The sequence below is a fragment of the Molossus molossus genome, unplaced genomic scaffold (genome assembly GCF_014108415.1).
Source record: "Molossus molossus isolate mMolMol1 unplaced genomic scaffold, mMolMol1.p scaffold_m16_p_5, whole genome shotgun sequence".
Taxonomy (NCBI): Eukaryota; Metazoa; Chordata; class Mammalia; order Chiroptera; family Molossidae; genus Molossus; species Molossus molossus.
Window position 1 is genome coordinate 105,237,880 of NW_023425388.1, and position 13,308 is coordinate 105,251,187.

General features: G+C 39.0%; 1 protein-coding gene across 1 annotated transcript in view; it reads right to left on the reverse strand.

The window, feature by feature from the left end:
• ROBO2 (roundabout guidance receptor 2) overlaps positions 1-13,308 on the reverse strand; it is a 1,312,832-nt gene that overhangs the window by 39,032 nt on the left and 1,260,492 nt on the right. The window contains exons 19-23 of the mRNA XM_036243039.1: positions 13,266-13,308; positions 11,700-11,827; positions 6,188-6,469; positions 5,644-5,769; positions 757-913 (exon numbers count right to left, since the gene is read on the reverse strand). Coding sequence (XP_036098932.1) covers positions 757-913; positions 5,644-5,769; positions 6,188-6,469; positions 11,700-11,827; positions 13,266-13,308 — 736 coding nt within the window. The remainder of the gene's footprint in view (positions 1-756; positions 914-5,643; positions 5,770-6,187; positions 6,470-11,699; positions 11,828-13,265) is intronic.

Sequence of the window (13,308 nt, forward strand, 5' to 3'; positions counted from 1 at the left end):
GGGAGGACAGCAGTCTCCACATTAAAATAGAAAAGAGACTGAGCCTATTTCTTCTGACTTGCTATTTGTTTTTTAGACTAGAGAATCAAATGTATCAATGTCTTTCTGCTTTAAAATCTATTAACACAACAACTCTGTGAGATGTTTAGGAAAAAATAAGAAAACTGGTCAGATTTCAAGGCCCTCAAAGGAAATTTTCTAACTTAAAAAGGTTTTGTTACAGAGTGTGCATTGGCTTGAACCTCTTGTATTGTTCAGGCCCCTAAATTCCCATCAGAGCTGATGACTAAAGTTGCACCCACTGGCCAGGTCTCTACAATTACCCCATTGTGAGGAGCTGGACAGCGGCGCCCTGCCACGGCCAGACATCAAGCCCTTAGAGAGCTGTGAGGGATGATGAGGAAGGCTATTTTAATTCCCTTTTCAGCCCTTCTCAGGAGTGGCTCTTTAGTTCACGGGGCTGTGGGTACTTGCTTTCAAACTAACAAGCAATATTATAAATGGAGGTTGCATTATCATGATTGCAGACAATCTAAGGCACTTGAGGGCCGCGAAAGCCAGGTCCTCGCTCGGTGTGCGCTGTGTTGTATTTATCAGTGAAGTACACAGACGGCGCCAACAATGAAAGGGGGAGAAGCAGGAGCAGGCTGGGAGGGGGGCGGGGGGGGCAGCAGAGAACACAGGGTAAAGACGCGAATGCACACCAGAGGGGGGGGGGTGGAGCCCGGCCCTCTGCCCCCTAAAAAACACGGTTACCCGTTTTCTTGCTGTTCCACCGCGTAGTGCTCCAGCTCTGTGCCCGGAAGGGGCTGCACGGGGGGAGGAGGCAGCGGGACATTGGCCCAAGTGGATCCATTGTTTCTCTGCGGCTTAGAAGAGTTTTTATTTTTCTTCTTTTTTCCACCTTTCCCACCTGAAAATAATAATGCATTTATTCAGACATACCAAATATCAGAAGAAACAAAGTACATCAGCTGCGGAGAGGTATGCATGTTTCCAAAACACCAGAATCAGTATGTTACAGTTGTTAAACGCTCTAAACAATGAAATGATATAATCAGAAAAACATTTTTATAAATCACTTAAAATGATACTGTTTCTTTGCCAGTGCATTACCTACAGAACTAAAACGAAGACATGGCTGCTGTCGAAAAAGCACATTTATTGATTTATTCACGTGTGCTGCCTCCACACTTTCATTGTTCAACAAAATAATAGGCCACCACAAACTCTTTCAAATGTCAGATTTTAGTGCATTTATAATGCTCTCTTACATAATCTCTCTCAGTGGAAAATGCAGTGTCTGAGGATAGAGTCTAAACTTTTCCATTAGAATTACCCAGTTTAATTAATCCAGGAGAATAACAGTTTTCTCTTAAAGGAAACTGATAAAAATCAATCAGCGATGCTGGAGGAGAAGTTGTAACTCCTTCACATTAAATGTTTTATAGAATTTTTAACTAATGAACAACATAAATTTATTTTTTGCATATAGTAAGCCTAGCTCTCAGATCTTTTAAACATAACATTTCATAAATTCCAAAGGAAGGAAAATGAATGGAAATACAGCAGTCAGTTGCAATACATTTTCTTTTTGGTAGGTGCCCCTGGTGGGAACTGAACCCTGGACTCTCTGGTTCGCAGGCTGATGCTCTAACTGCTGAGCCAAAGCGGCCAGGGAAGTTTTAGTGCTTTTGTAAGACAAATGCACTCATCCAGAAAGCCAGAGCAGAAAGGAACACAGCAGCAGATAGGCCATATCTGGAACTATAGGAGCTTAATAAAATCTATCTTTTGTATAGTGCCAAACTTTTCACTCTTTGAAAATTAAATAACTAATATTTCTTCCTAAATGGACCACGGTGGACGCAGGAATGAATCCGTCCTGAGCAGAGGGCCAAAGGATGGTGAGGGGAACACAGGGAACCCCCCGCACCCCACAGCGGTCTGTAGCTGTGCTTCCAAAGCAAGCTAACAGACAAATGCTACTGACCCCTTGGATTTCACCTTTAGGAACTAAAAGTTGTAAGAATCAAATATTTGTGTCAGGGTTGTCGAGCAATTGAGGTATCACTAGAAGTCTACCTCAGCTCCTTTCTTTCAGTTATTAATCTGCATCAGCCAATTCAGAAAAGTATATAATTTATTACTAGCTTCTTTGCGGGCCAGAAAGTGATGAAACGTTTAAGCTGGACGCACGCACTGTCGCAGTGCCAGCAGGAGGTCTGTTTGCAGGTGGCGCGCACACGGCACGTGGCGACGGCACTGCTGCAGACACCAGCTCTCACTCGGCCTGGCAGAACGCCTGTTTGGGGCAAGGAGCACGGGGATCTCCACTTCAAGGACAAGCGCTGGATCTCTGGGTGTGAAGGCTAGTTTCTCAATCACAGGATAACTTTCCATAGATACCACCTCTGTTTCCACACGTGTAAAACAGATATATGGTTTCTAGTTCCTTAGGCATTTTGAGGATTTAAAAGACAATGCACGGAGAGAGCCGAGGGCCAAGAATGCCCCAGTAAATGCCGATCACTTTTCTGGTTGCCTCTGCGGAGAAGGTTCGACCTGTTTCTACAGCCTTTGCCACTTCCAACTCCAAAGGGTGTCCCAGAAATAGTCTGATTCTCAGAAGAAGAATAAACTTGTTTGAATTTACATTATAACTTCTCTGTTTCAGACAGGCGAGCCTTCATCCTTGGTTTCCGGATAGCCCACACAAACCACGAACAAGGACTGTGCTTTTTTCTTTAGTATCAGAACTGTATTTCAACAATTAAAAGAAGAATTGTTTGGGACACCTGGCCCATCGCTTTTCCCTGAGTTGTGCCTCCTTTATTTCTTACATTTATATGTGTACAATGTTTTTTAGACTTTTCATAGCACTTTTAGAAATGTTCTGTGCTCACCACCAGAACCGAGTGACTCAAATAGGCAAGTTCTTACATCTCGATTTTATAAATGAGAATGTAGTGTCATGTGGCCCCTATTCATACAATAAGAAAAAAAATTTAAATGCAGCAGTTTTTGTGGAAATTACTATTTCTGGAGCTCTGAACCCAACTCTGTAGAAGTCCTTACCCAAGGTCAAGAAAGCTATTATCAACTCTCCAAACAGCAAGTTTAAAATGTATTGTGGAAACAGAGCTGATTCATCGAAGGAAGCTTTGAGGGCTTTCCATCCAATTCCACAGTCCCCTCTTTGAGGAAAATTTCTGCTCTCTTATTGTGGATAGTCTTGGAAGGACTGTCCATCAACATGCTTTGTCTTCTTACAGCAACGAGCTGAGGCAGGCGGGCCCTTAGCATGGTGGTGGGCATATGACAGAAGCTAAGGAAATTAAATTCTCTATCTGAGAGCTAAACCTTGAGTTAAGTGAGCCACAGTTTGCTGCTGTTAATTGCAACAAAAGATCCGCAAGCATTTTAAAATGCGAATTGTGTGTGTTACAGTTTAGGAGAACATATTTTGATGACTTGTAAATATATTTGACCCATCTCTCTTCAACACAAAATGTAAATATTTGGATTTACATTTACGCTTAACAAATCACTTCTATATAGAGAAAATTATGAAAACAGCTCATTGTCAAATTAAACTTATAGTCTAATTTTTAAAATACTGCTGTATAAAATTATTTAGTTATTGAAGCTGATATTGTGCTACACACACATGCATACATATAATTGTGATGTAGATGCTATTTTGGAAGATCTGAGTTTTCTTTCATATTTTTTAATGGTTAGATTGTTAACAGAAGTGTTCATAATTTATGCATTGAATAAATTCTAAAAGTTTCAAAGAGGATGAAAAGTTCACTCAAACAATTCTGAAAAGTCCAATTTTCTTTATTACTGCAATTACTTTAAATTGGTTTCATGACTGTGCACAAATTAATAACATCTTATAATATGATATGATTAGATATCCACAGGTTTGATCCTAAACCTGAGCCTTAGGAACATACTCATAATTGTAAGAATAAAACATACTCTATAATATTGAACTCAATTGAACTGAACTAGAAAGGGAAAAATCAATTCACTTCCAGCTCCTAAAGAATGCTTTCTATCACTGATTTAAGTGATTCTGTATTCAGATGTAGATGAAGTCGTTAATATAATGCATAGATATATGTAAATGTTACTCAGAAGATTAATGGATTCAAAAAGAAGCAAGCACTACTGCGAATCCCGCTCTGCTTACAATGACTCAAAAGATAACTTCTAAAACTCAGTGGCAATCAACATACACAGAGTCTTTTATGAAGGAGTCAGAGAATGTCTTATGTATTCCCTGGCCTACAGCATGCACGTATTTTTATATGTATATTGCTTGAAGACTCTGCATATCTTGAATGAAATAAGCACAAGATAAATTACTTTTTAATTATTCAGGGAAATTGTGAGACTCATTATAAATAAATGACAGTATAAATGACATATATGGATATTCAAAAAAAGTCATCTATTTTATCAAGCCAGTTTAAATTTATAACAGATGTTTAAATTCTTCTGGATTCTATAATGTATCTAATTCTACCAATAGGTAAGAAGAGCAAATGGCTCATTTTGGAGGGAAAGAAAGAGCATTAACATTTTCAGATTGAAAGGGTTCTATCTCCTGAGGAAAAGTCATTTAGTAAATGTTACCCTAATGATGTAAAAGAATTAACTCCTTATGGTCCCGAAGCCTGGTAGTCATGTAACATATAGTAATAATACATTACAATTCTTTACTAAAAACCTGTAGTTTAAAAAAGCTTTATCAAAGGTGAGACATTATTAATATAAAAATTAAGCAAATGAGTTCATGAAATTGATTAGAAATGTTCAGATAAAGTCGTCAGTAATACAATGTACATGCTATGGTTGGAAGTCAGAGTGTGTCTATCACAACCTCTGAAATTCAGAGCTGAGGATCCTTGGGCCCGGAGGACGTCACTGATTTCCATCATGATTGGCATATATTTCTGTCCAGTAAAATGTGTTTTCCCCACATGTGCTATACAACACCTACATTGTAGTTGTTAATTTGGTGGTATATCTCATATATTATAATTTATAGCATAGAAAAATGATCAATATGAAAGACTATATTTTGGGGGGAAATTAAATCTCAAGGGAATGTCCCACATTAACATCTTATTTAGTATGGTGTTAGCACCTTACTTTAAATAATATCATGAATCTATTACATGATATTTTGCAAAGATTGTCCAAAAATAGGAAGGCACATCACTGAAATCTTAATATGAAAAATCTCCACAACCATCGGCATTTTAGTTGAACTCATTTATTTTCCACCATGTAGTTGACTTTCCTGTGTGATCTTTTTATTGTAGAGTTCTCTTGATGCTTAAGTAGAGCTCAAGGCAGATCAGATACATCTACTCTTTAATGAATAGTATTTAGTAAAATGGCACTATTTTTCAGTAAATATATCCTCGAGCACTTAGTATGTAAAAGGTGACAATGATTTTTATCCCCACACGCAAGCATGATTTCATTAGGATAAACTGTTATTGTCATGAAAGATAAATGCCTGATTGTGAGTTGTGATTCAGCATTTCCTCATGGTTGTTAGGAACACAGGTCATATGCTGGTGACAAACAAATATTTCTCCTTACTGCGATGAGACCAACCTGAGAGACTGCCACTCCGCTCTGAGCTGTTGTGAGAGCTGGTGGTGCTGAAATCCTGTGACTGGTTGTGTGGCATTCTATTAGACAATCCCTCAGCCAATCGGTAGTCAGGGATGTAAAGTAAGGCTAAGGGTTAAAGGGCAGAGGTCACAGTGGCATCATGTGATTAGTTCACAGCACAAGCCCATGCAGAACATGCAGTTAGCAACTCAGAAGCAGATGTCGGAGGACAGTGGAGGAATGTTTTGTCTCTTCTGCCTAATGGAAGTCGAGATGGATTGCTGATCACTCTACTGAAAAAGAGCTAAAAGGATGAAAACGATTGGTGCTGGTGTGTGGTAGTAGCAAATGTGGCGGTGGCAGTGGTGGTGGGTTGGTGGTGGTGGCAGAAGTTGTGCAAGATACTGAATACATGCTGATATATGCTTTTAGTTTAGACAGTGAGCCTAGTAATGAATCACTAAACTGAAGAACAAATACTAATTTTTATCTCATGCACAAATGATATGAAAATAAATCCTCAGGAAATAAGCACCTGACTCACCATTGTTACCTTTGTTCTGATCAGGCAGAGAATAACCAAATCCCATCAGATCTGTTTTTTGCTGAACTGAGCTTTTCCACTGTGGATCAGGCAGGTCGACAGCCAACTCGTGTATGCTGTTGGAATGCAAGATCTGTGTGGTGGCATATGGGGTGGCCTGCGTTATCTGGCTGGAACTGTTGTAAGTGGTTTTGGTCGTGAAGTCAATGCTGCTATAAATGGCTCCATCTGAGAGCATCGTGGCTGTTTTATCCCCTTGGCCTGGAACTGGTGGCAGCCCATCTGCGGTGAACAGAGGAAAATGAAACAATTTAATGATGCACAGGAAGCCCAGAACTATCAGGACTGAAGATGAAAAATATATGTGTCATCCTGCACGTTTGCATTTCAGCTGAGATGAGTTTCATGAGCCAGTGAAGGATAGATGATGTACAACCTTCGCCAAGCTATCAGCCCAGTGACAGGCAGGCCTACCGCTGTCCTTCAAGGCTCACTGCTTACCGCGCCCCTCCCCCATCCCTTCATCGGTGAGTGAGAGGGAGGGATATTTCACCGCTAAAAAAGGCTTTCGGTTCGCTCTGTTTTAGAACTAATGAGATTGTTACCTCTCTTCAGAAGCAATGATAAGCATGAATATACAAATTATGGATGAAAACATCTTTTTCCACTTTATCCCAAAAGACATAAAATACAACTGCTGAATAGATGCAAAAAATTCCAAAATAATACTATCAACCTATGAGGTACATTTTTCTGAAGTTTCAATTTTCTGTTTATCTGACTTGATTTCACAGCTTCAGAAATGGAGTGTAACTTAAGGTAGCAACATTGTTTTTCCTTCAATAACAAAAGAAATATCCCGTGAATAAGTCATTTTCACAATACAGTAGGATTTGACTATATAAAAAGCAACTTGAGTGATCAGTTTAATTCATGCTACCAACTCATAGACCTGGAGAGTTATAGTTTCAAGTTGTAATACAACAAGAGTAAAATTAAACTTTAGGAACCACACTGAATAGCAATCAGTCCACTTAACATTTATTATTTTGGTGTGCTGAATTATCTTTATGTGATGCTTTATAATTCAGAACTGCCTCTTCTCTCCTAAAACTAAAAATAATTATAATATCTTTCTTAATAATCTATACTCTAAAAGCCACACTTCATAGAATTTGAGGTCATTGACCAATTTGATTTCTTCGTTATAGGAAATTTTCAACTAGTTTTAATACTGTAACATTAAGTAATAAACCAAATTATCTTAGTACCAAAACTAATTTATCATCACAAGGAAGAAGTTTAAGTAAGAACTTAATCAAAATATCCTAAAACTTTTTGATGATACCAACAGTACTTAAAATAAGAATGCTTGTAAAAATATTTATTTTGTTTTTATATTTTTCAAAAGCTGAAATGTGTCTTCTTTACAATGGTAACAAGACATTTATAATGTATTTTGTACACTGCATAATTTAGGTCTTTCTGAAGGTTTGAAGTCTGGAATTCCAACTTATTTTACAATTAAGAGGATATGTACTTAATTGAAGTAAATATTTTAAATGCATATCAGTGAGATTGTTAAACATATCCAAATTTATAATATTTCACCAACTTGTATAAGCACGTAAAATCACTTTGTAATTTCAGAATTTCACAACTACTTTCTTGCTCTTAGTTTTAAACGAATTTGAAAATTTGATGATGAAGCAGCTTATTTTGTTCTTGTGTCACTATCATTTATATTCTCAAAACTTGTAATATTTGATAATATATCAAAACTGTGGAAAGAAGTTCTTCACTCTGGGGAAACTCAGAGCTCCTGCCTCTTCCCCAGTGTCCTTCCCTGGAGAGCATTAACCAGCAGGGGACCCAACTTCCCCACCCTTGAACTTGCGGTTCCCCGAAGCTTTGAGATTTAAACTGAGTCACCTCATCAGCAAGCTTTTGAAGTGGCTGTGTGTTCAAATGTTTAAAAAGGGGGGGATCATCTAAGAATCTAATCCTGCATCATGTTGCTCTGCCACAACGAAGGCTCTGCTCTGAGGAACCTCTCTCTGCTGCACGCAATTAGCCTTCAAGTCTAAGTGCTTCTATGCTGAGTTTTGGGCTGCATATTTCCTTCAAACGTTATTTGAGTATTCTTATATTTCAAAAAATAAATGAATTATCTCCCCGCATTGAAATACGGAAGCTTGTGCACGCATGTCTCCCCGACCAGCCTGGGCCGGAATAGGCGCTGCCCTCCCGGGCTGCTGCGCTCCCGCCCCGCGGCCCATCCTCAGGGCTCGGCTGCCTGACCGCCCTTGTGAACATTTCCGTTCGAAACCTACGGATTACAGAAACCCCTTCGTCCACTTGGGATCACTCATGAATGATTCTGTACTGGTTTTTTTGTTTGTTTGTTTGTTTGGTTGGTTGTTTGCTTGTTTTTTGGTTAATCCTTACCAGAACATATTTTTTCCATTGGTTTTTAGAAAGAATGGAAGGGAGGAAGGGGGAGAGGAGGGAGAGAGAGAGACATCGATATGAGAGAGATACATGGATTGGTTGCATCCTGCATGTGTCCCTACCAAGGCTGGAGATCAAACCTGAAACCCAGGTTCATGCCCTTGACTGGGAATCAAACCTGCACCTGGGTGCACGGGCCAATGCTCTAACCATTAGGCACACTGGCCAAGGAAATTCTGTAGTTTTTCAATGTCTTGGTTAAACATGAATTTATTTTTTTGGCCTGGTACAATTGCTTGTATAAATGCCTGTCTCCTTACTGTATTATAAGTTACTTGAGGAGAGAAACATAAAAGATGTATGTCTGTATTCCCATATTTCCTCACTGAGTTTGCAGAAAGTAAGCACTCACTGAATGGTTAAGTAATTCTTTTATAGCTTGTATTGCCAAAACGCAGACTTATGCAACAATTAGAATCTTGATCATTCAAAATGCCATTTACATTACATTTCCCATGTATTGGTATTCCATTTTTAAAGGGAACTGTCGGTGTACGTGGTCATCCTCAGTAAATATGGCTGCACCGCAGTCACACGCGTGAACTCCGCCCTTAGGACTGCGGAGCAGTGCAGATAAGAGAACGTTGGCTTTTGAATCTAGCAGACCTGCATTCTACACCCAGATCCCAAATTAATCACCTCAAAGACCTGAGTTTCTGGACCTTTAAAAATGATCTATGTCAAACATTTATTGTGCAAAGAAAATGAAAAAAAAAAATACACTATTTGTGGTACATAGTAAAAGACTGAAACGCCTATCACACTGAAAATAGACCTTAAACCTTGTAAAAACTTGGTCTTGGCCTTGATGTTCATCGTGAAATATTTCATGTCATAGAGATGTAGTAGAAATAGAATAAAAAACTTAAAAATCCACAAATGAACCATTTGGCTAAATTGGACTGAGAAATTGTAGATGTTAGTGTAGTCTGCTAGAAATTGGAAAACAATTATTTTCTTCCATCGTTAGGTATTTATTCCTTGATATAAAAATAGAATGGCGTGTTATTGCAATGCAAACACAGGAAGTAGAAGAGGCAGCTATTCCTTGACTGATGAAAAAGCTTTGGGAACAGAACTTTTGACACAATCAGTCTGGTAGGTCAAGGGGGCGTGCTCTGGCTTCTCGGTGAGAAGACGCTCAGACACAGAAGCAGCCATGGGGATGGCTACCCTAGAAGGCAGGGCTCAGTGTCGTCCCCGAGGAAAGGCAGCCACTTTCAGAGGCTCTGGGCATGCGAGAACCCCACACGCCTGTACTGACAAAAAGGATGAGCTAGAGGCTGAGATGTCTTACAACTTACTTTCTATTCTCTCATTTGCTCCAAACATGCATCTTGACCACTGATTGTATGTCATGCGTTGCGCTAAACCCCTATATGTGTAGTCATCCATTTAATCCTCATTGTACCCTATGAGGCAGAGATGGTTATTTACTGTATTTTATTTCATGAATGGGAGGGAGTTCCCCCTCTTATAGTTGGTATTGACAGAATGCATACTTATGCAATACTTAGTAACTCTATTACTTTAAATACTGTTTTAATTACATTCCAACAGGCAATTGGTATTCCCTTCTTAAAGAGAAAAGGCCAGTATAAATGTTTTTTTCTTTAAGTCAGTATCTGTATAGACTGATATATGTGAAATGCATCACTGAGGCTAATACTGCACTCAGAATAGTTGAACCCAGCTCTGAGTTTCCGGCAGTAGTTCTTCCTAGAAGTACAGAAATCCTCCAGTGGATTCATCCAAACGCTTTGGGGTTAAAACACGACTTTCCTGATGAATCTCTCCTTCAGAGATCAACTAAAGCAACACTCCATTCACAGTGTCACTCCCACAGTGTCACTCTTCCATGTGAGGGTGCTCAGCACAGCTCAGTCCAGTTCCTGTCTGCGCATCTCCTGCCAGTGGGAACCGCACGTACACACCAAACCAGACTCCGGGGTCACAGACCTCTCAGTCACGCCTCTCTCTAAACCCATCGCTCTGCCGCTGATTGGCTGGAAAGATGGGGGGTGGTGGTGAGTATTTATAGTAAGTCCAATTCTGTCTCCTTTTATTCATTATTTATTTATTTATTTATTTTTGGTTAATTCTAACCTGAGGATATTTTTTCATTGATTTTTAGATAGAATGGAAGGGAGGGAGGGAGAGAGAGAGAGAAACATTGACATGAGAGAAACATCGATTGGTTGCTTCCCACCTGACCCTGACCAAGGTCAGGGATAGAACCTGCAACCCAAGTATGTGCCCTTGACCGGGAATCAAACCTGTCCTTGACTGGAATCGAACAATCAAACCTGCCCTTGACCGGGAATCAAATCCTGTGACCCTTAGTTCCATAGGCCAATGCTCTAACCGCTGCGCTAACTGGCCAGAGCCAATTCTGTCTCCTTTTAAAGACCCGTGGAAAGGACCCTGACATGCAGGTTTGGACACTTCAGCATCTCAGCTACTTAGCACCTTTTGGTCTTGTATTTGGGGTACCAGTTATCAATTGCAGAACTACAAAAAAGTTCTCTCTCAACATGTTAAATTTAAGTGTGTACTCATTATCTGGTACATTCTCTGAGCATAAAGACCACCTCTCTTTAGCTTGAGATTCTATTTTTACTGTCTGCCATAATGCCAGCTACACTGGGCATGCTCAGTAAATGTATGAGGAATGAGCCAGAGAAGTGAAATGACTAGACCAAAAGCCTAAGTCTTGTTTAACAGCCTAGCTCCTGATTTTACTAATCTTGTACTAATGTCTTAAAAACAAAATGTATTATGAATATTTATGTTCTTGGTTAGTAATGACTTCCTTAAAAACTTAGTTTTACCCAACGCGATATAGCACAATGTTTTTACAATAAAATATTCAGCAAATCTGTGTTGTTAATACATGTGCTTCACTAATTATAATTATAAAAAATACTCTTCAGTATATCTTTTAAAAAATATCTAGGAAAGCCAAGAAAAAAATAACAGAATTTTGAAAAACATAACTTACCTCCACGGGCAAAATTCCCAATCTCATTTGGGCCACTGTTGCTGTTGTTGACCGGCAAGCTTGTGGCTGGCCATGAGTCCGCGAGCCAGGGGTAACTGGGGTCCCCTGCATTTAGAATACCTGGGCGGCTGAAACAGAAATTAAAAGGAAATCAACCACGGAGCTCAGTGAGAGACTTGGACACCTTTCTCATGCACTAAAATTAATTTAAGAATTTAATGTACTTCAAATTAAAATGTGTGGGCTCTCTAGAATTAAGGAACTGCAGCAGGTCATTAGTTGTATAGAGATTCGTCCTGTCAGTGGGAGCAGGAGGGTCCTGCCTGGGATTCTGCTACATCCAGATGAATTCAGTCACCTGTTCTGGAACTGGTGGGAATCAGTAGCACAGCAGGCTCCCAAACAAGGTTTGATGATAAATTGGAACCTCGAAGGGACAATTGCTCAGAGTGACTGCTCAGTATCAGCCATTTCTAGGACTTTGGGCTATTGCTTCCTTGATTCCTGCAACCCCCATATTTATGTGTCCCCTGGAGGCTGTAAACCCGTTATGAACCCTCATGCTTGATTTAGGGCAAAGAACTTGAGGAAAATTAATGAAGAGTATTTATACTGTTCCGTCAATAGCACATTTCCTGTTTTCTAGATTGCAAAATATTAGGAGTATATTATATATGTTTTAAGGTAATAAAAGATCCACTGTGATCTCATCTAGAATGTGCATAGGGTCTATGAAGAAAACTTTCTTCTCATCATAGTTAATAAATAATTCACATCTTTAATATTAAAGATGGGGATTCTAATTCCTCTGTAGATTATTAAATTATTTACAAAGAAATAGCAACATCTATAATCATTGTACTTGTTTTTTTTTTTTTTTTTTTTGATAGACCCTTCTGGTATAATCCCTAAGAGAAACATGAGTTTCTATGGAAACTGCAATAAGAAAATCCAACTGCTTTCTTGTTTCATCTATGAGTTCTCATTAGACCTAATCTCTGTGCAAAATTATTGATTAAGTGGGAGATTGGAAGTTATTACCAGAGCCTAATTACAATCTCCATATTGGCAAAGGGAAAATAGATGAGGATATATGGGTTTGTTATCAGCTTTTATCAATTTCAATTGAGTATCCAAAGTTGTGGAATCCAGTCTTATCAATCTACAGCCTATACATCATCCATGAATCATTTACTTTGTGATCGATTATGTGTAATTGTTCACTCACAGCAATTTAGTGAGAGCCAATAAGGAGTCTTAAACAACAGCAACTTCATTTGCTAATGTCTAATTAATGCAATAAACATCCTGCTAACAAATGAACACATTCCTTGTGATATTTACTACTAATTTCTTCAGGGGCATCTGGGGGATATGAAACATCTGGACTTGATTCCTCTAAGTGCACAACAGATAGATCATTAAACCTGTGGTAAGCCATTTAATTCCTCCTAGAATTCTCAGGCTTGTAAGTGATCGTTTATTACAATGAAGCCTCTTACTATAAACTTTCCCTCTCCTGATTATAAATAGTAATAATTTTTAAAAAGAGTCTGCTTAGCATACCTTCCATTGCTCATTAGTCCTCCATCTCCTCTTTGAAATGTAA